General features: G+C 45.4%; 1 protein-coding gene across 3 annotated transcripts; it reads left to right on the forward strand.

The window, feature by feature from the left end:
• Positions 1 to 77: 77 nt before the first annotated feature.
• LOC6540587 (serine/threonine-protein phosphatase 6 regulatory ankyrin repeat subunit A) lies at positions 78 to 20,178 on the forward strand. Of its 3 annotated transcripts, none has more exons than XM_026979161.1 (17): positions 488 to 1,166; positions 2,571 to 2,672; positions 6,242 to 6,343; positions 7,671 to 7,787; positions 9,449 to 9,541; positions 10,495 to 10,708; positions 10,842 to 11,137; positions 11,199 to 11,501; positions 11,566 to 12,993; positions 13,053 to 13,589; positions 13,667 to 13,873; positions 13,982 to 14,675; positions 15,060 to 15,146; positions 16,287 to 16,498; positions 18,000 to 18,128; positions 18,651 to 18,759; positions 19,185 to 20,178. In XM_026979161.1, the coding sequence occupies exons 1-17, from the start codon at positions 795 to 797 to the stop codon at positions 19,448 to 19,450; spliced, it is 5,268 nt and encodes a 1,755-aa protein (XP_026834962.1). In that variant the 5' UTR covers positions 488 to 794; the 3' UTR covers positions 19,451 to 20,178. The 3 variants fall into 3 exon arrangements, with proteins under 3 accessions (XP_015015347.1, XP_026834962.1, XP_026834961.1); XM_026979160.1 differs by lacking the exon at positions 16,287 to 16,498 and adding an exon at positions 16,883 to 17,112; XM_015159861.2 differs by lacking the exons at positions 15,060 to 15,146; positions 16,287 to 16,498 and adding an exon at positions 16,883 to 17,112 and having other exon boundaries at positions 78 to 1,166.
• Positions 20,179 to 23,313: the final 3,135 nt, after the last annotated feature.

Consider the following 23,313-nt stretch of genomic DNA (forward strand, 5'->3'; position numbering starts at 1 on the left):
GGATGCAACTTGGCTCCTACTTCTGATTTTTCGCAGGAGCGTCTTGGGTCGTTCGAGTTTGGAGCTTCGTCGTGTTGCCAAAGCTACCAAACCGAATGGAGGGCCGAGTTTTTCCGCTCGAGCGCCTTGGGAAAACTCGACGCTGTGAAAATGGGACTGGCAAATCAGAAACTCGCAGACGCTCGTGGCAAACGGTTGATTTTTTCTCGTGGCTCCGAAAAAGAAAAAAAAGAAGTAGAAGGCAACCAGGAATCCAGAGTTGAAGTTGGGGACTGATTTGGCCAAAAATAATAAAGGGGGCACCGCCGTTAACGCACACGCAACCGATGCCATAAAGGGGCTAAACATATAAATTTGTGTAGTAAAAGTGAAGAAAGCGAAGGAATCAAAGTGGAATAATAGCGAGTGTTTTTCGGTTTGCTGGTGTTTCCTTCTGTCTCTGTGTGTGTGTGATTCCTAGTGTGTCTGTTGCTGTTGCTGTTGCCAATGAAAATGCAAATTGTTGGTAACAAATATTGGTAAAATGCGGAGGCCGTAGGAATTTGTGCAATGCGAGTGCGAAGTGAAGGAGCCCGAAACTATGCAGCTAAAAAGCAGCCATCATACCCCGCATCGAATCAATAATAATACAATAACCCAGACGTATTACACGGATAATGGCAGCATAAACCAGTTAACATCCGACAGTGTTTCCGCATAATCACCTGTCTCCTCCTCCTCCACATCCCCTCGAAAAATCCCCATGATCAGCGGAGGATTGTGGAGCAGTAACTAGCGAGGGAGCAGTAACCAGGATGTCGCAGCCGCGCGGAGGGCGTGGCGGTGGGCGTGGCGGCGGAGTGGGACGCAAAACCCCCTCCTCGCTGACCGGTCCGCCGGATGAGTCGGCCACGCCCAGCGAACGGGCTACGCCCGCCAGCAAAGCGGACTCCGATCCCAAGGACGACAGCTCGAGCAATGGCGACAAGAAGGACATGGATCTCTTTCCAGCCCCCAAGCCGCCGAGTGCCGGCGCCTCCATTCGGGACACGGCGAACAAGGTCCTCGGATTGGCCATGAAAAGCGAGTGGACGCCCATCGAGGCGGAGCTGAAGAAGCTGGAGAAGTATGTGGCCAATGTGGGCGAGGATGGCAATCACATTCCGCTGGCCGGCGTTCACGACATGGTGAGTACTGTACAGTGAAGTGCCGCGAGGCGGCTTTTCCGGCTCATTTGCCACGATTTGTAAAATCAATTGCGAGCCAGAGCGGGAATAGGAAGCGAAATAAATACAGGAACAGGTCCTGCACTTGGCGAAAAAATTTTAAAATTAACTTGTACATCGAAAGATATACATATAAAAAACATTTGTGAACTGTATTGTTTTTTGAAATTCCTAATGAAGGATATATTTGAATATTCAAGGATATTCAAGGATTCTATATGGATAGGTTGTTAGGATAAGGATATAAGGATATATATAGTTGCATAAGGATATATTTAAATATTCATCTGTAAGGATCGGTTGTTCTGTTAACTTCTATTCAGCTATTGAATTCTTTTAATTTTCAGTGCATTAGTAAAACTAAAATATTTTAATAAATAAATTTAGAAATATTAAATAGTGCTGAAAAATAGGTTTGCTATTTTTTATGTGCATTCATTTCCCTGAGTGTATGCGATGTAGAAACGTCGCCCTTATCAACGTCGGCGGCATTTTCCCATTTCTGGTTGTTTACCAGCCAAAATAACGACACAGGAACTGGAGGCCAGAAAACAGAGCATACCATGTATTAGCCAGAAAACAGAGGCCAGCAAGCAAAACAGGCCCAAAAAACAGAGAACAGCGAATGTTATTTGATAGCGCGGCCCAAATGTTTTGGCTGCCAAGGCGATGGCTTTGGTGGCTTTCGGTTTTCGGTTTTGGAGCTCCAAGTTCCTGGAGCGTCCTGCCACAAGTTGCGCTGACTACCCTCTGGGAGCCCCGTCTCCGACCGATAAACTCATAAAACATCGAAGAATTGAAGCGCTTCGATTTCAATTTACCATAAACGCTATGAAACGGAGAAGTCGTTGACATAAAATTAACGTTGCACCGCTAATGAAATGCGGGGAGGTGTGCGGCGAAAGGGTTGAAACTTCCTGGCCGTGTTTTTCTTCTATTTTTCCCTTTTCTGTGGGTGGAACTACATAGCCCCACCAGTGGTGCAGGTTGTCTGCCAGACTAGACTTACGACGAGACGATATTTGCATAAATATAGCTTGGAGTTGAGCTATTTTTGCCTTGATTATTTCCGCTTCTCCAGGATTGGGGTCTTTATTCGGTTCTTGCCTTGATGGGCTTGCTCTTGATTTCGTTTTAATTACGAGCGAACGAGCTTATAATATCGAAACCAGCCTTTCAGTCGAAGCATTCCAACGCAATAATGATGCATTTAAATGGCCAAGTTGCTTGTCAATGAGGTCAGGACAATGCGTCTTAAACTACTTCTATTTAAAATACTTTAATTGTGGTACTATGCTTGTGGACGTAACATATTGTATTATATCAAGCTTAAACTAAAGGACACCCCATTCATTTCCATTGCAGAATACCGGCATGACGCCGCTGATGTACGCAACCAAGGACAATAAGACGGCCATAATGGATCGCATGATTGAGCTGGGCGCCGATGTGGGAGCCCGCAACAATGTGAGTCTTGACCGGGAATCGGGCAGGAATAATTTAAAGCACCTTAGCCAACTACCCAAGTTGTTCCGTGTTCCAGTGGCCAAATATAGCAGCGGCCCAGCTGTTCAAGCCAACTGCGGCAGCAAAAGCCGCTAAAAATGTGTCAAATCAATAAAAACCGCATAATTAAATCTCGAGCGTGGGCGTTGGTGGGCAAATCCGTGCACCCACTTCTACGCACGATTCTCACACGCCGCCCACCCCCGTCAATACGTCAATTCGGCAATGCCTCCCTGCCTCAATGGGTCAACTTGGCCGGACTTGGCCAATGGGCGACGCACGGGCAGTTCACTTCATTGGACTCCAGTTGAGTCAAGTTTTCCCGCACGAATGGGAATTTCCTCGGGGAAAGGAAAATACCAACACATTGCTTTTCTTTTGATTTTATAACTGCTGTTTACGTTGGCAAATAACAGCTTATGGTGGGCTAACAAAAAATTATAAACTCTTAATTACAGAACACTAAAGTTGAAATTTATAATTGGGCACCTATCGCTTTTAGTGACTTATAGTTTCAACTTAACTTTTGATTTTAAGGTAACATTATCAACAACGGAGTTTTGCCAAAGAGTAAAGATGTAAGGTCATCGCTGATGACTATTCCGATTTCCCTAGTAATTTACCATCGTGATTATGGCCAATTCTTGATTCGATGTCAGCAAGTGAAGTGAGCAGAGTTGGCATCGGCCATTAGGCCAAGTTGCTAACAATTGGTTGAATTCGCCGAGCAGCTTGCTTTGCATGCCGCAATTACTTAGCACATTTCACTTGAAGTCGCTTTTTTGGCTGCCCATTCACATGTCCTTACGTATACGCAATGTACTTTATTTGGGGCTAGCGGCGATAAAAATCCTTGACCTAATTACAAAATAATTGTTGGCAAGCCAGCGCAGACATGGCGAATTGAATTACCAAAACAAACACAGAAAGTTCAGTTTTCCTGTCCCCCTTGAAATTTTCCCAAAAAGTTGTGGGGGTTAAAGATTGTGCGGGGAAATGTTAAAGGTAAATTTGCACATGAAAGTAATAAAACATGAACTAGCTGGGATTTACAAGCCGGGCATGAAAATAAAACACTAGATAAGCATTTATTTGAGCAAAGCAATTCTATGTTTGTTTCAACTGCACATCAATTACTCATATTTGACCTCTTAAATGATACTAGCCTTCAAAATGATAAATGTATGTATTTTATAACGCCATGTAGACAGAGATACTTATTTTTTCCTCGCAAATAATTATAATAATTATTAATTTTAACATGGTTTAACATGGTTTGGTTGCCATTAAACTAATTAGCTATTATGATATCATTTTCGTGAGTTTATTCAAAGCGCACCTTCCTGAAAACCGGACCATTACCTCATCTGTTTAATTACTCTTTTGTTTTATAAAACAAATGTCACTTCGTGACCAAATCGGATAATTTCACGTACACCGCCCCAATGAGTTAAAAACTGGGCTCGTGGCCGAGAAAATGTTTATTGCATTTACAATTTGCAACTTATCTAACTGTCAGGTCCAGTCGAAAGTAATACCCACACAACACGACAGGACCAGGACCTTTATGGCCATTACAGAGGATAATTGTATGATGTAATGCCGTGGTAATTAACATTTTTAACTTTTCAACTCCAAGGTGGCAGAGTGCCACCGTTTTTTTGGCACTCGACTTGGAGGCGTGCTCGCAACACCTCTTTGCAACTTAAAAGCCAATTAATCAAGCACATGACTCCGATGTACGCCCAGTTGGCCAAAAACTCCATTTGACCTTTCGAGTGCGGCCCAAACCGGAGACCTCGACGTTGGCCCCAACTTCCGCTACATTTTTATGGCCAGCGGCGCCATTAATATGCAATTTTAATTAAATTCAAGTGGCATTCTTCACGCAGTGGCCTCTCCATATGTGCGGCGATGACAGCGTGAAATAAACTGAGGAATAAAAACGCCAATTCATTTGTCAAGCTGGCTCAGTGCGTGAGTGAAGTAATCTGCCCCAACCACGCGAAAAACAGAAATTAATTTACTTCATTAGGAGTGCATATGCAAGAAGGTGAGGGTTTAAGCCAAATGAGCACCGTAATGAGGACTTGCAATTATTCCAAAGAAGGTGTGTGACATCGCGGCAAAATGACTTCATGGCTGCCACAAGGCACACTCCTCGAAAATCCTCCGAGTATCTCTGGGCCGTAAAAAACACCACGAAACTGGGTCGACTTCGTACACCTCCACCCTTTTTTTGCTTTTCGCCTGGCGGGGCAAAAATGTGCTGGAAAATTTGCGCTTCCGTTTTGGTTTTGTTTCCGGTTTTTCCTTTCGCCCGGCCAAGCAAACACAAACACAAACACACACGAGACTCGAAAACGAACTCGAACCGGGCTGAAAAGTATGCAAAACAGCGCGTGAAATATTATCTGTCTACCTTGGACCCCAATACGGGCCCAATCCTCCAGCAAACCCCCAAGCGTCTGCCGGCTGAAAGTTAACTTGGCTTTTTCTTTCGGGCCAACGTCTTGGCTGGGCTTTCTGGACATGTGTCAAAGCCGTCGACTCGAGCGCCAACTTGCGGTGTATGCAAATTAGCAGGAGTTGCGGCCAGAAATAGTCGCAAATAAACCGCAGGGAACTCGAATTTCACGCGGCACGAAGTCCACACACACTGCCAAGTGGCAAAGTCCTCGTGAGAACTTCAAAAGGGTTCGAAATACTTGCGATTCCAGGTATTCTGCAAGATCATGAATAGCAGTTTGCTAAATGTTTTGGTTTGGCCTTTGTTTACTAGACAGAAGGTATATATATTGATTAATCCCCTCAATTTAATCTCCTCATTTTTTAAAACACACACTAATTATTTTACTCCAACTGTTTTCATTAGCTAGAAACTCCTACCCTTTTATGCTGAATTTTATAGATCCTTTCTGCACTTACCAACCCGATGACAGGGCATAAAGCAGCCATACATATATTCGAAACCAGTTCACTTCCGGTCGGGTTGGAAACAGTGGGAGGGCTTAGTTATAAATTAGGTCCGGGCGTACGGGGCGTATGCGTTATGGCTTATTATATAAGCCAATAAATATGGCCGCATGCCCCGGTTTCATATGTGACTCACTTCAGCTAAACTAAGCACTCCATGTCAGACGTTATCTTAAAGCACTTTTCGTTACGTTTCGGTGATTTGCTGGGGGTCATACTTGTATTTTCCTAGCCGCATTGTTTTATATTTCTTCCTTGGGTTTTTGGGGCTTTGGGGTTTTCCTGGCTGCCCCATTGATGCAGTTTTTGCATGTGAGCTTGCGGCTGGGCTGTGGCCATTAAGAAAACCGTCCGTAAGTGAAAGTCCGCATGCAAGATTGTGGCTTAAGTAATCAACCACTCCCTTTTGGCAAAGTCCCCGCAGAAGCCACATGCAAAACCGTCTGACTTTGACCCATTGAACTGACCCAGCTCTTTTGGTGTGGGCGTCAGTTTCCTGCCAATGAATTGCAATTGATTTCCCTCCACCACCTCTCTCTCTCTCTCTCTTTCAGGATAATTATAATGTGCTACACATTGCCGCAATGTATTCGCGTGAGGATGTCGTCAAATTGTTGCTAACAAAACGCGGCGTGGATCCCTTCTCCACCGGTGGCGTGAGTATTCCAATAGCTCTATATACTATATGCCCCAACCCCCCACCCCACCCGCTTCCAAGAAAGTATTTCCCCAATAGTTGAGGTAGCGACACGTCAGGCTCGAGTTCCTAGTTTCGAGTCAATGAAATCGCTGCATACTTGGGGCTGCTGTCAGCCCGATTCGCAGGCAATTTGCGGCTATTAGACGCATACTTCAGTTGGCTTCGACTAAAAAAACAAGGTATCCAAAGGTCAGAGCCATGCGAAGATGCAACTTGGAGGCTCGCATGTTGCATGTTACTTTGGCGGGAGCAGCAATTAACTGGCGACAAGGTTAAGATGGTAATGTCTAGGCTCCGCTTAAGAACACTTCAAAACAAATTTAAAGTAAGCCCATATATTTTACCCAACGAATTACGCAGAAATAAAATCAAACTCGTTTATTGAAATCCTGCATTTTGCGTGGCTCCGATCGCTGACGTTTGTTTAATTACTGCAACTTCAGACTGAGAATTAGTGAAACCATACGTATATTATCTAAAACCAAAAGCCGTTAACCTTCACCTCTAAGAATACAGTGATTTTAACTCTCATCAGAAGCATTTTTTGTATAAAATCTAATGATCACAACGTCGAGCATTTTGGCAATTAATTATCAACGTTTTTTTCCCGTGTTTGCATTAATTTGCATTTCTTTATTATTTCTCTGCCGCATTGAGTTTTCGAGACTTGGTGACTTGGGGGGCGTGAGCCTTGCCGAAATTACTGATGGTTATCAGAAGAGCGTTCTAGGCACGCGTGGGAGCGAGAGGGCTGGAGCCGTGGAAGCGGGACAGACAGATGCAAACTTTTGTTTTAGCAACAGCCAAGTTTGAAGTGTTCCGTTGGCGTGTGTGCGTGGCAAAAGGACTCCACATCCACAGCCGACACCTGCCCCATGTTGCCTACACCTGCTGCTCGGCCACCCGTCCCCCCGTCCCCCCGCTCCCATTTATAGGCCTCTCTCGCTCACTCGCACTGCGGCCGTCGGTGGGAGTTCTTTATTATGTTTTTTTTCGGGCTGTCAATCTGTGATATGAGCGGGAGAGGCCAAAAAAGAAAAATGACACGAAACGTGCTTATAAACGCAAAAACGAGCCACTTGCCTATTCAGTCGCAAATGGGATTTTGAAGCGAATAGGAAGCAGTTTGCCAGTTTTTTAGGTGCGAACATTAACCACATAGCAGTGCTCATAGTTGGCTGCATATTAATTCTGGCTCGGGAAAAGTGTGACCCTGACAATAAGTGCGTTTGCAGTGTGTGCCTAATTCAGTCGAAGAGTTAATTGAGTTTCTCCCATTTCAGTCGCGTTCCCAAACTGCGGTGCATTTGGTGTCCAGTCGACAAACCGGAACTGCAACTAACATCCTCCGCGCTCTGCTCGCGGCTGCTGGCAAGGATATTCGCTTGAAAGCGGACGGTGTAAGTGTTACCATGTGTGCTTGTGAGTGTGCCAGTGTGGCTGTTTGGCTGTGTGAGTGACGGAGAGCCACAAGTGTTGGCCGCCCAATTGATGCCACTAGATCTCCACTAGTTATGATAGCTGAGCCCCCCACATGTAAGCTGTTGTGAAGTCAAGTACTCTCGACAGCGGTGCCAGGCGGTGCCGACGTAAACAAAGACTTAATAAAAATCACCAAAAAATATATACATTACAATAATGGCAACAGCAAAATCGAGAGGAGTTAGTAAGCAAACAAAATTTGTGGAAAAATCGATATGCAAAACTGCTCGCGGTAAATGCATTTCGACTGGCTGTAAATCAGAAAAGGCCCAAAAAAGTTAATGTGGCTATTACACAGCAAGAAATTTGATCAGTTAGTCCCAGTCAATTTGTGCAGTCTTGCTTCATTTACTCATTTCTTAGTGAATTTTCAATTTTTTTATATATTTATAACAAGTTATTAGAAAGCTAGTATATGAATTCAAAAATATAGATTTTAAAAACAGCAATATTATGTCTGCATATAAGGTATGGGATCTGCAAATATATTTTTCCTACATTTATATTTGCATTTTTTGTATTTTTATAACAAGTTATTAGAAAGCTAGTATATAAAATCAAAAATAGACTTTAAAAACAGAAATATTATGTGTGCATATAAAGTATGGGATCTGCAAATACCTTTTTCCTGCACTGTATCAATAAGTAGCTCTCACCACAGTGGGTAGGCTCCAGTGAGCTTTGGGTTACCATCAAAGCAGTCGTCTCCGTCTGATGAACTTGCAGGGGCAAGCCGAGCTCCAGATCCCCTTTTCGAGCCCCCTGGCAAATCTCAGAACAGAAATGCGGAACTATTTGTCGCATCACGTGCGCCGGGTGAAAATGCACAGGCGATATTTCCATTACGCACGCGAAGGGAGCGCATAAATTTCCGGCGAATTGCTATCAAGCGATTGGGTGGCATTGGGGTAAATGGGGGCCGATTGAGGGAATCCCGATGAGGGTGCCACCGATTGATTGTCTAGACAAAATGGTAACCCAGCTCGATTTGTGCCTCGATGGCTGCGGCAAATGGCAAACAGCAACTTGATTTAAATCAATTAGAGAGAGGTGGAATGGCACTGTCAGGCGAAATTAGTCGGATGAAGTATTTAGCTTTCGATGCCATTCAGTTCGATTCGTTTCGTTTAGATTCGCTTTTCTTTTTCTACACGCATTTCCGGGGTTTATATACACACGAACATATATCTGTGGATTGTACTGTAGATTTGCCCCGCGAGGGCGCTCAACTCGTTGCCAACAACAAACAAATAACAAACCGTGGAAAACTCTGCCGAAAAAAGGGGGTCAAGTCGCTGTACAACTTGATTTACTCGCCTTTCCTGGCAGATAGGGATAATGGCACCCCGTCACGCCCCCTCTTACGACCCTCCGCAAAAGGCAGTAGTTGGTTGCAAGTTGGAGCGCCAAAGTTGCGAACTTGGCTAAAAATAGCGAAACATGTTGCCGTTAACACTTGAGGCTCGAATTGGCTAATTGGATATTTATGATTATATGCTCGCGAGTGTGAATGGATGGGTGTGTGCTCGCTGTCCTTATCTTAATTATATTTCATACTATATATAACCTATCTTCCTAGCGTGGCAAAATACCATTGCTCCTGGCCGTGGAGTCGGGCAACCAGTCCATGTGCAGGGAGCTCCTGGCTGCACAAACAGCAGAGCAGCTCAAGGTAAGTAATCTGTGAACTCGGAGCGCCATCCTACACCTATTTTAAGACTCTAAAATATAAACAAAAATGTTTGTTATATTTCAACTCAAGTTGCAGTTAAAATGGAAATATAAACGGATCAATACCAAACTGTAATATTGCCCAAGTTAGTTAGTTTATGAGCGAAATGCTCATCAAAAGCCATAAAAAGCATAAAATGCAAATTTCGCTGGCCATCAACGCACCTAGCTGATTTTCACTAGGTTGGAGCCAAGAAGTTGTTGATTTTAAAATCGCCACGATAGTGTCAATCAAAATGTCCATCCGCGCTGTCGGAAAATGTCCACAAGGTTCTCGAAGCCTTGAACTGTCCAATAAGCAGGCGTGCAAATAAATCAAAAATGCAAATTTACCTGCCTCACCTGTGCGTACAGCTGCACAGCAAGTGCAACAGTGCGCGACATTGGCAAAGTTTGTGCAGTTTTCAATCAGAAGTTGAAGTGCAGCACACCCGGAGCAGTGCGTGTTGATTAAATTAACCAAAGGGCTTCGGCTCGCTCGCTTTGGGCCAAGGGTTCAAGCCCAAGTTAAAGTTAAAGTTGCGCTGACTTTGGCCGCTGGCTGAGCACGCAATCAGCCGGCAAAACAGCCGTAAACTGGGTCAAAACTGGGGCGAAACGCAGTTGAGATGGGCGGGGCAACTGATTTGCATGGCCCAAAATAAAATGTCGAAAGTGAAATGCAGCATGAAACACTAAGGAAAAACCTAAGTGCATTATTTAAATGTATTTTAAAACGTAACAGCTCTAAAGCCATTGCAGAGATACAAACTTAGTTATAAGCGTTTCCAATTCATATTTTACTTTGATGCAGCTTTTACTTTTGATGCATAGAATCAGTGAATCTGCAACCCAATCAAAACCTCTTTGTGAAGTGCACCCTTCATGTCCAGTTTTTGGTTTATTTTCGCGCAGGCAACGACGGCCAATGGAGACACGGCCTTGCATTTGGCCGCCAGACGGCGGGACGTGGACATGGTCCGCATCCTGGTCGACTACGGAACGAATGTGGACACGCAGAACGGGGAGGGCCAGACGCCGCTCCACATCGCGGCGGCCGAGGGCGATGAGGCTCTACTCAAGTACTTCTATGGCGTGCGCGCCTCAGCGTCCATTGCGGACAACCAAGGTGAGTCTGTGGCAGCAAGTGGGGCAAGGAAAAGCTGGCTTGACCTTGATGCAACGACGTGAGAACCATGATAATTGCACTTCCCAAGGGAAGCTAGCAGTTTTATAATACTACACCTTATAATCGCCCGCAGATCGCACTCCGATGCACTTGGCCGCCGAGAATGGACATGCGCACGTCATCGAGATACTGGCCGACAAGTTCAAGGCGAGCATCTTCGAGCGCACCAAGGATGGCAGCACGCTGATGCACATTGCGTCGCTCAACGGTCATGCTGAGTGCGCCACGATGCTCTTCAAGAAGGGCGTCTACCTGCACATGCCCAACAAGGATGGAGCCCGGAGTATTCACACCGCCGCCGCCTATGGCCACACGGGCATCATCAACACGCTGCTGCAGAAGGGCGAGAAAGTGGACGTGACCACCAATGTAAGTGGGCATCATCGACTGGGGCGAGCATCGTTTTAATTGGGGGATATTGTCCTTGAAGGATAACTATACCGCACTGCACATAGCCGTGGAGTCGGCCAAGCCCGCCGTTGTGGAAACCCTGTTGGGATTCGGAGCAGATGTCCATGTCCGTGGAGGAAAGCTGCGCGAGACTCCCCTGCACATTGCGGCGCGTGTGAAGGATGGTGACAGGTGTGCCCTCATGCTGCTGAAGTCGGGAGCCAGTCCCAACTTGACCACGGACGACTGCCTGACCCCCGTCCATGTGGCGGCCCGTCATGGCAATCTGGCCACGCTGATGCAACTCCTCGAGGACGAAGGCGATCCGCTGTACAAATCAAATGTGGGTAGAGCTTCACGAGTGTACTGAAATGATAAACGATTGATTTTATACCCCAATTTCACAGACCGGAGAGACACCCCTGCACATGGCCTGTCGCGCCTGCCATCCGGATATTGTGCGCCATCTGATCGAGACGGTGAAGGAGAAACACGGCCCGGACAAGGCCACCACGTATATAAACTCGGTTAACGAGGACGGCGCCACGGCGTTGCATTACACCTGCCAAATCACCAAGGACGAGGTTAAGATTCCCGAATCCGACAAGCAGATCGTTCGCATGCTCCTCGAAAATGGCGCGGATGTGACGTTGCAAACGAAAACGGCCTTGGAGACCGCCTTCCACTATTGCGCCGTGGCTGGCAACAATGATGTGCTGATGGAGATGATCTCCCACATGAATCCCACGGACATCCAGAAGGCCATGAACCGGCAATCATCGGTGGGCTGGACTCCGCTGCTGATTGCCTGCCATCGAGGGCACATGGAGCTGGTCAATAATCTCCTGGCGAATCACGCTCGAGTGGATGTCTTCGATACGGAGGGCAGATCTGCCCTCCACTTGGCGGCTGAGCGAGGCTACTTGCATGTGTGTGATGCCCTGCTGACCAATAAGGCGTTCATTAACTCCAAGTCACGCGTGGGACGCACTGCACTCCATCTGGCAGCCATGAATGGGTTTACGCATCTGGTGAAGTTCCTGATCAAGGATCACAATGCGGTAATCGATATTCTAACGCTGAGAAAGCAAACGCCGCTCCATTTGGCGGCGGCCAGCGGGCAGATGGAAGTCTGTCAGCTGCTCCTCGAGCTGGGCGCCAATATCGATGCGACGGACGATCTGGGCCAGAAGCCCATCCACGTCGCCGCCCAGAACAACTACTCTGAAGTGGCCAAACTCTTCCTGCAGCAGCATCCGTCCCTGGTGAATGCCACCAGCAAGGATGGCAACACCTGTGCCCACATTGCCGCCATGCAGGGATCCGTCAAGGTGATCGAGGAGCTGATGAAGTTCGATCGGTCGGGCGTGATTTCGGCGCGGAACAAACTCACGGATGCCACGCCCCTGCAGCTGGCCGCCGAGGGCGGACATGCGGATGTGGTGAAGGCTCTAGTGAGAGCTGGTGCCTCCTGCACAGAGGAGAACAAGGCGGGATTCACCGCCGTCCATCTGGCGGCACAGAATGGACACGGCCAGGTCTTGGATGTGCTGAAGAGCACAAACTCCCTAAGGATCAATAGCAAAAAGTTGGGTCTGACGCCGCTGCACGTGGCTGCCTACTACGGACAGGCGGATACCGTGCGGGAATTGCTGACCAGTGTTCCCGCCACCGTCAAGTCGGAAACCCCGACGGGCCAAAGTCTGTTTGGGGATCTGGGCACGGAGTCGGGAATGACGCCACTGCACCTGGCGGCCTTTTCCGGCAACGAGAACGTGGTGCGATTGCTCCTCAACTCGGCGGGTGTTCAAGTGGATGCGGCGACCATCGAGAACGTAAGATTAGGCGAATCCCTTCTGTTCAGAGCGCATTAATGGGACAATTGATTTTACAGGGCTATAATCCGCTCCATTTGGCTTGCTTCGGTGGTCACATGTCAGTGGTCGGTTTGCTCCTAAGTCGGTCGGCGGAACTCCTCCAATCGCAGGATCGTAACGGCAGGACGGGCCTGCATATCGCCGCCATGCATGGCCACATCCAGATGGTGGAGATTCTGCTCGGCCAGGGCGCGGAGATCAACGCAACCGATCGGAACGGTTGGACGCCACTGCATTGTGCTGCCAAAGCTGGCCACTTGGAGGTGGTGAAGTTGCTGTGCGAGGCGGGTGCCTCCCCCAAGTCGGAGACCAACTACGGTTGCGCCGCCATTTGGTTCGCCGCCTCCGAGGGACACAACGAGGTGCTGCGGTATCTGATGAACAAGGAGCACGACACCTACGGCCTGATGGAGGACAAGCGCTTCGTGTACAACCTGATGGTGGTGTCCAAGAACCACAACAACAAGCCCATACAGGAGTTTGTCCTGGTATCACCAGCGCCCGTGGATACGGCTGCCAAGCTGTCCAACATCTACATAGTGCTCTCGACGAAGGTGATTTAGCTGAAGGATCTCCTCTTACCCATTCCATAAATCCAACGCTAAAACATTATATATTTTCATCTCTTTAGGAAAAAGAGCGCGCCAAGGATCTGGTAGCTGCTGGCAAACAGTGCGAGGCCATGGCCACGGAGCTCTTGGCCCTGGCAGCTGGCTCGGATTCCGCCGGAAAGATCCTTCAAGCCACCGATAAGCGGAACGTGGAGTTTCTCGACGTGCTCATCGAAAATGAGCAGAAGGAAGTGATTGCCCACACGGTGGTGCAGCGATACTTGCAAGTGTGTGATATTAATAATTAGCTAGTTATAATTAATAGTTATAAATAATTAGCTAAGTCCCATGTTGTATGAGTGTGATATGATATCTAATGTGGTTCCTACTTTTAGGAACTCTGGCACGGCTCACTGACGTGGGCTTCCTGGAAGATCCTTCTGCTGCTCGTGGCCTTCATCGTCTGCCCACCAGTGTGGATTGGATTCACTTTCCCCATGGGTCACAAGTTCAACAAGGTGCCCATCATCAAGTTCATGTCGTACCTAACCTCTCACATTTACCTCATGATCCACCTGAGCATCGTGGGCATAACGCCCATATACCCGGTGCTCCGATTGAGTTTGGTGCCCTACTGGTACGAGGTGGGTCTGCTGATCTGGCTGAGTGGACTGCTCCTCTTCGAGCTGACGAATCCGTCGGACAAGTCGGGATTGGGATCCATAAAGGTGCTCGTGCTGCTGCTCGGAATGGCCGGAGTGGGCGTCCATGTGTCGGCATTCCTATTCGTCTCCAAGGAGTACTGGCCAACTTTGGTGTATTGCCGGAATCAGTGCTTCGCGTTGGCCTTCCTGCTGGCCTGTGTGCAGATCCTGGACTTCTTGTCCTTCCACCACCTCTTCGGACCCTGGGCCATCATCATTGGCGATCTTCTGAAGGATCTGGCCCGGTTCCTGGCCGTCCTGGCCATCTTTGTGTTTGGCTTTTCCATGCACATTGTGGCCCTAAATCAGAGCTTCGCCAACTTTTCACCGGAGGATCTGCGCAGCTTCGAGAAGAAGAATCGCAATAGAGGCTACTTCAGTGACGGTAAGTCGAAACGTTTGCTTTGCTTACTCCAGTCTACCTTTTGAATTTTCATTTCCGAACTTTTGTTTTCATTTGGAATGTTTTTGCAAACTTCCTCTTTTGAACGTTCAATGTGTCTTGATAAGTATCTGTGTCTGCCTTGAATGAAAAGCCATCTAATCAATGTGTGCTCGATGTTTCACATAAGTAAAATAAAGCAAAAAGAACCAACTACAACCACATAATACAACAATTGCATGCTCAACAAGTACAAACAACCCGAACCTCCAACCTTGATGTCGTAATCCCCGTCCACCCCCCTGCAAAAAACCTCCACTAATAATGTTCTCCCTCTGATCTTAACCCCCAACTGAATATCTTAACTGAATTATCCGAATGGAACAGATGACATGCCCACCCCTCGCCCTCCGCCGGTGGAGAATTATGTCGATAGTCGCTTCAGCGAATTCCGACGAAAGCACAAGGACGACCGTAAGTCTCCTACCACCCACAACTACCACCCCTTACTCCCCCCGCATCTGCATGGCCCCCTTTCCGGGGGCTGACCCGCCCCCTTAACCCTACAATGCCGGAATCCAAGCCGTTGCGTTGCCGCCTTCGATGTTGTGCGTAAAGTGTTAATGTCGTTTGTTTTCCAGTTCCCTGGAGGAACATCCACAAGTCCGCACTCGCTGCTCGAAATCCCCTCGCCTTGCTCGTTTCAGTTACTTTCGTTTTGAGGCATGTTCGCGGGAAAAGCCTTTTCCGCATCCTCGATGTTGTGGATCTGTGTTTATATAGGTATCCATGCGCCAAGCTTTATTATTTAGTTCGAAGTATCTTTTATGCTGTTTGTTTTGTCTCAATTTTGATTTAGATACATTTTATTTCTTGAAATTTGTAACAAAGATATTTAGGTGTCATGAAAAGAGAATCATATTATTTTTATTCAATTAAATTACATTTATGATCTTAGTTTCAACACTTTCTAGAATCATTTCTATTATTATGTTCTCAACTATATTTGTTATTAGTTCTTTTTCAATTATTTTTATCGATGTGTAACCAAAGCGATACCCATTAGAACTCTGTACAAATTAAAAATTCCAGTACTGCATGTTGATGTTTTAACCCAGTCAATCCAAACCAAAATCAAACAATCAATCAGCAATATCGATATAACCAATGCCCGCCTGCCCGGGGCTTTCAGCTTGCGCCGCTTGCCCACCACCAAATTCTGCACAATCGAAACAATCGAGACCGATCGTATCGAATCGATAACGAAAAACGATAATGCTACTGATACCGATACCGATTACCGATGCTCGTTTTCGTGAGTCATTCGAACCGCTGAGCTGCGAACTGCGAGATGCTGCTTTTGACGTGTTTAACCACTCACCCGCACTCTCCAAAATCCAAATAAACCCACCATAAATATACTCGTTTATGTCAACTTCAAAATAACCAACCAAAGCCCAGTTTTAAACTCGCACACACGCCTGTGCCAAGCCGACAATATATACATATATCCGTATATACATAAACGCTAGCTGCAGCAATCGCAAAACGCGCTAATGAAGCTATAGTTCAGATATCTGATTGTGAGTAACGTTCCGTTCGGACCCATGTTAGGACCCATGACGCCCTTTCTGGCTTTCGAGCGCCTCTTCTTCGCGGTCTTCGGACAGACGACCACCCTGGACATCAATCCCATGCGACACTTGCGTCCCGAGTGGACCGAGGTGCTCTTCAAATTTGTCTTTGGCATCTACTTGTTGGTGTCTGTGGTTGTACTCATTAACCTGCTAATTGCCATGATGTCGGATACTTATCAGCGCATTCAGGTTTGTATTGCCAAGGCCACTAATCAGTATTTTCTCTCTGCTTTCCCTCTTCCCCCCGTTTTTTTTTCTTTTATTTTCATTTTTCGGAATGCTGTTTGTTTGTGCTTTGATTGTAACAACCCCAAAACTGACCGCTCCAAATTGAACCACAATTGGGCATACACCGATACTGGGGGTTGGTCGATCGGACAAATCAACGTAACAAAAAAAAAAAAAACGGAAACCATCAAACCATAATCGAATCAACCAACCCAAACTGGGCGTCCGTTATCTTTTTATTTTTCAAAATAATTTCCACGCCGGCCAATATATGCGTGCTGTCCGGGGGTGTCTATTTGTATCTGTATCTGTATCTGGAAATGTATCTATGGGGCTCCGACACAGTGCGCATGCATCCGATTAACTCGTTCGAGTTGTTGTTCTTCGCCGTGTTCGGACAAACGACGACCGAGCAAACGCAAGTTGACAAAATCAAAAATGTAGCCACGCCCACTCAACCGTATTGGGTTGAGTACCTGTTCAAAATTGTCTTTGGCATTTACATGTTGGTGTCGGTGGTTGTGCTCATTAACCTGCTGATTGCTATGATGTCAGACACCTATCAACGTATCCAGGTAGTATTGCTAAAGGCGCTTTTACCTAACTCGACTCTATTTATTAACCCTTACGTTAACCATAAGTTAAGTGTATGTTTTTAATTCTATATTGCATTGTGTACTAATCCGTCTCTCTTTCAGCTTAAAAAGTAAATTTATATATGAAGATTATATTCTAGCATGATATTTCTTAGCCATTTACAATTGGTAGTTGAGAAGTGAAGAACTAAATGAGCTGTTGTACTAAGAAACTAGTTAATACTAACCATACAAATCCTTAGAGAACTTGGCGTGCTCTGTAAATCCATCAACTGCCCAGACTTGCATCTTCCAGGTTTTTTCAGGAAAATAATTTTAGCAATCTGAGGGATACAATTTTGTGAAAGTGTATCTCGAAGATGGAAGCCTGCCGCCTTCTAGTGTAGTACAGTGCAGACTAGCTTTAGTGGATTAGCGCCTTCAAGTGTGCCCTGCTTTTGTGACCAGTGTTGAGCAAGGCCGAACCAGAAAGTGTTGTTTAACGCATGCTTACAAACCTTATACATATATAGAAATCGTTGCTGCATGTCTATGTGCCTGTGTTCGTCATTGTCTAGGACTTAAGTCTGAAGAGATACACCAATATGGTGGCTAGGTTTTGTATGGTAATTTGTGCAGTCCTCGAGCGATTGCCATCCAAAACAGGCCACTGAATTTGTGTATTTCTATTATTAACAACCTGATTTTTGCAGCTCTTAAGTTACGTATAAACAAAGTAAAAACCTGTAAAATCCGAGGCTTCCGTACACGAAACTCATCCCGTTTATACCTTTGTTCTTGTTCTCCCCAACATCATGTCTCATCCATTCAACATCGCGCACTTCGCAAACCAATAATAAACTGAACAAAAACCTATGAAATACTAGGCCCAATCCGACATCGAGTGGAAATTCGGCTTGTCCAAGCTTATACGCAATATGCATCGCACCACAACAGCGCCATCGCCGCTTAATTTAGTTACCACCTGGTTTATGTGGATCGTCGAGAAGGTCAAGGTAAAATCTCAGGTGACGAAGGTCGCCTTCCAGCCGCTGGCGCTGCCTCTCTCTCTCTCTCTTTCCCTATCCGTATACTGTATCCTGTATCTTATACATGTTTCCATATCTGTTGAATACATGACTATATATGTGCAACTACCTGAACCGATCCTGAACGGGTGTAGTTAGCTGACCTTTTCCCCAACCCATTTAAAGCAATTTGGCAACAACCGCAATGAGTTTTAACACCGTGAATGCTTTAAGTGTGTTGCCCACATAAGAAAATCACCCTTGCACCTCGCACTTTCTCTGTATCTTCAAAATAGGTGATCGAAATATAAGTATGTACATATTTCGATCTCCTACTCTATGGCACTTAATGTCCAGCACCGCGCACCTGATTGCTTTCGATGTAATTAACAATTGCTGACTGCGTTTATGTTGTGTCTCTTGTCTTGTATGTGATCTATGTCCCGTGTCTAATGCGCCTTGATCTAACCCACAAACCTGCAAACCCCAATTCAAAAACACGCGCCTCAGGCACGCATGAAGAAAAAGAAGCGTCCAAGTCTGGTTCAGATGATGGGAATACGTCAGGCCAGTCCGCGTACCAAAGCCGGCGCCAAGTGGCTGTCGAAGATCAAGAAAGGTGAGACATGTATGTATCGCTGCAGTGCTACTCCGACCAGGACCCGTCCACATCCTGGGAACACAACCCATCCATCCGAGGGGTTTTGTAGCTAACAGCGTATCAGCCCAAGTGTAACTCTTTCTACTATCAGCTCTTCTGACTGTCTTGCTTTCCTTCCTCAACTCTTTGCTCTGAAACGATTGGCTCGCTCTAGCTCGAAATTCTTTCCTCAATTTCGCCTTTTCCATGCACGAAGGTAGAAACGCCGTAGAAATCTATTGACGCACAATCGGGAACTACTTAAGATATAGTTTTCATTTCAAAACTAACAAATTATATCATATTAACTATATGAAGAAGTTTTGATTTCTGGCGTTTGTACCTCAGTGTATCCTACTGAACAATGGAACCCAAAAGCTAATGATATTACCCCGAATTCCCAGACTCGGTGGCCCTGTCGCAGGTCCATCTATCGCCCCTGGGATCACAGGCCAGCTTCTCGCAGGCCAACCAGAATCGCATCGAGAACGTGGCCGACTGGGAGGCGATTGCCAAAAAGTACCGGGCACTGGTGGGCGACGAGGAGGGCGGATCCCTCAAGGACTCGGATGCGGAGAGTGGATCGCAGGAGGGCAGCGGAGCACCACAGCCACCGGCACAGGTGGGCAGACGAGCCAACAAGGCCAACCTGGCAAACACTACAAAATAGACACACAGAAACGACACAGAATACCCAGAAAAACAGCTTCGGTTGGTTAATTAACTACGTTTTGATTGCAGGTCTAAGCTTCATCTATCTCTTCAAACTATCCTTCCTGACTATCCCTATCTCTTCTCGACTATCCGAGCGTCTGTCCTTCTGTAATTCTAAGATCTAACCCTAAGAAACCCTATTCCTAGGCTGCACCTTGGGCTTGGTTCTCTTAGACTCTGGTTAACTAAAAGTACTTTCTGGTTCAACTGGAGTGTGGGAAAACCAAGCCGAAATCTTAAGTTAAGCCTTCACTTCTTAAACTAATTTTAGCTAGAATATTGAAATTGTTTTGTGTAACCTTTGGAGCGTCAGCTGGTTGTTTATTTTGATATGATTTTCTGTCGGAGATTTCTACGATAAGCAAAACAACAAAAAAAAGTTTTCCATGTTCGAGATTTTTGAAGTAAGTAAGTTAATTCGTCCTTTTTGGACCCACTTTGCCTTACATTTTTTGAAACCAACTCCCAGCATTTTGTATTAAGCTAATGATTGCGACGATGACCGATCGACCACATCGTTAATATTGATTGTCTTAGATGTTAAGTAAGTCTATCTCTAGCTTCTTTCGGAGCTGAGGGCAACCGGTTTTATATAAATATCGCAAATCTCATTGTTTTCTGGTAATTGTCAAGTAGCTACGTCCACTCTACTTACTAAGCTTTTGATTCATTTTTTATAAAAAATGAGCGCCTAAAAATTGTTAATTGTACTTGAATGTAAATAAATAAGTCATATTTTAAAATATTGTATTTTTGCTTTAGCTTTTACTCACTGCATACTTTTCGGCGGCATTGGCATATAGCGCCATCTACCGGGCAAATAAATATATGGAAATGTTACTTTTCATTAATGCTTAATTAATTGTTTTTGGGCATGCTTGTAACACAAAATTAATGGTTTAATTAATTAATTTTATAGACAGAAAATTATGCTTTTAAGTGTGTTTTTTATTTATCCTCGTGCATTGCTTGCGTGCTGCCAGATGGTCAAAATAAGTTCTCGTATATTTCCCATTCACTCGTGCGACATCTGTGTGCGAGTTTTAAGACATGCGGAAGGGAATTTATTTGGATTGTTTCGGTTTCACATAATCCCGCTAGGTGGCGCGAGCTAACATTTGTAAAATTCATGTAAATGATTAATAATTGAAATCAATGAATGAATTTTAATAAAACTATGAAATTATATTAAGATGGTTTTAGAGTTAACACGTTAAAATGTTTCATTGCATATTTATTTGAAATATTTCTTCAAAGTTTGTTCACTAGATCATTTAAATAAAAATTGTCCAGAATATATCATGTGTTTTCTAATTATTAACTAGGTAACTGTAAGCCAGTTTGCTTGTGCTAAGAAAACTACCAAATGGGCTAAAATTCTCTCCTTTAAACCATGTAATTATAGCCATAAAGCTAAGAACGGGCCATAAAGTTTGCTTAATTCGCCTGCTGAATTGACAGATTACCAAGAGACACAGAGGCGTCATTAGCCTGGGCAGCAGAAAGCGGCAGAAACCGCATCGGAAATTGACCAAGGTGTTGAACTTCGGAATTGCATTTTAATTTGGCTTCAAGCTGCAGTTGGCTCTTGTTTTCGCCTCGATTGCAGGTGTCACAGTCGGTTTAAATGTGTTGAAAACCTCAAGTGGTCAATGCTTGCTCGTATTATTACACATAATTGCCCCTTGCCGTTGACATTGTTGCTGTGTGGCAGTTGCACTTGCATTTGCAGTTGCTGCTGTGCTTGATATTTGCCACCGATAAAACTGTACATACAATATATGCGAAAATATATGGCAACGAATAGCAAACGGGTTTCTGTAGCCGCAGCCAAGGTTTATGGCCACAAGCGTGTCAATTTAAGCTGCAATTAGGCAGTTAATAAATTCAACCGATTTTGCCAGTCAGATACAGGCCCAGATGCCAGCTGATTAATGCCACTTTCCCAGCGATTCGGTAGCTGCAACGTAGAAACTCCAAATGGATTCCAATCGGCTTCGATGCTGGCTGTGGCTATCCGTCATCCATCAAAGGTTTCTTCTGCGGACCAGGAAGCAGATTCGATTCGATTCGATCCGGGCCGCCATGGTCAGTCTTAGCCTCAGACTCGGCATCGTGCAACATGTGTGTGGTGTGTTGGCACAGCAGGTGACATTTCCAGGCCAGATCAGGAAAATGTAAATAAATGATCGGACATCGGACGACACCCATGCCCATACCCATACCCATTCCCATACCCATATGATCACCATGGCTGAACACGACATGGAGCAAGTTGTACCTGGTTATGCGGCTATATGTTGCTGTTCATGTTGCTGTTGCTTTGATATACAAAACACTTTTTCATATCGAAATTTGTGATAGGCCGTGATTAATGGCGAGCGACACAAACACTTAATTTGACGCCAGGCCCGTAGCTGGCGCCTTGGGGAAATGGCAGAGATCCGAACGCCAACTCTTCGGGTGCACAGGGAGAATTTCCCAAGAAAAGATGCTAACTTTTCACAAAAAATGTACAAAAATGTAGCTCCACCTTAAATGATGGATAGGTAACAATCTAACACATAAAAGTTCTACACACATGTTGGCAACAAAGAACTTGCAACAATTTTATGAGTTATTGGAATAAAAACAAATGTTTGGTTATATCTAAAATACAGATACCTATTTTTTCCTCCTGTAGCTTTGAATTTGCTGCTGGTTTGCCGGCTGGGAGAAACAATAATCTCGGGCAAGATTAATTATTGTAATCACATCAACAGCAGAGCCATGCGAACGGATTCGTATTCATTTTCGGAATGGGAGTCACAGAAAAACCAACACGAAAATGATCAATGATCATCGCTGGGTTCTCTGTTGATTTTTATAGCGAACGCCCGATCGCCGGCCTGGGTTACACATTTCATTGGCTAATCAAGATGCTAATTTGAAGAAGATTAATTCGTGTGCGAGTTTCTGACTGCCTGCCAGGCATACCCCAAGATCCGATGATTATAATCTGCTAAGCAAGAGGAAACTGAAGGCTTATTATTAATACAGGCCAACACAGCCGCCAGAAATGTGTCTTGTATTTAATTAAATACGCGCACACTGGGAAAACGAATATGACTGCTAAACGGTCTGATTAGTATAACCACTACAATAATTAGGTACTCCAATAACTATAAACCATTCAATACTAAAATTCTTGTCTAAAAAGTTAAAAATTTGTCTCCATATTTGTACCAATTTTCGCTGAGTGTATCAGCCATTTAGCCACATCCCAGCAATGTAGAGAGATTCGGGTGAGTGTTGGCCTGGCAGTGCAGTGACACGCAGATTAATTGAAATTTTATGAGTAGCGCAGACGTAAACAATCAGCGAGACCACCTTTTGCCAGCCCCTTAGGTCATAGGAGCTCGCCAAGATCCCCCTGCACGGATAGCGTATCCATGTCCAGATTCCGAGCTCCAGCGCCGACTCCACTAACTGGCCAAGTCGCCGTCGGACAGCTGTGGCTCAACCCGTGGCCAAAAGAAACTTGCAGCATTATGAAAAATGGACCACAGCCATGCACAGTGGTGTGGAAATTATGAAACATATATATAAATATTGACTTAAAATATTTCGCAAGTTCTAATCTAAGATCCTGCAGTTGAAGCAATACGCCAATTCAATTGCATATATATTTTAATAACTCTTGGGGACACCACTGTGCACTGTGATCCTACTGAGCGATCGCCACGCTAATTGATAGACTGTGAAATTATTTAACAACGGCTGGAAAGTGAGCTCGGCGTGGCTGCGGCTCGAAAGGAGCTTCCAAGCGTGGCCAGCTGG

This window comes from Drosophila erecta, unplaced genomic scaffold (genome assembly GCF_003286155.1).
Source record: "Drosophila erecta strain 14021-0224.00,06,07 unplaced genomic scaffold, DereRS2 tig00000055-arrow-pilon, whole genome shotgun sequence".
NCBI classification, from domain to species: Eukaryota; Metazoa; Arthropoda; class Insecta; order Diptera; family Drosophilidae; genus Drosophila; species Drosophila erecta.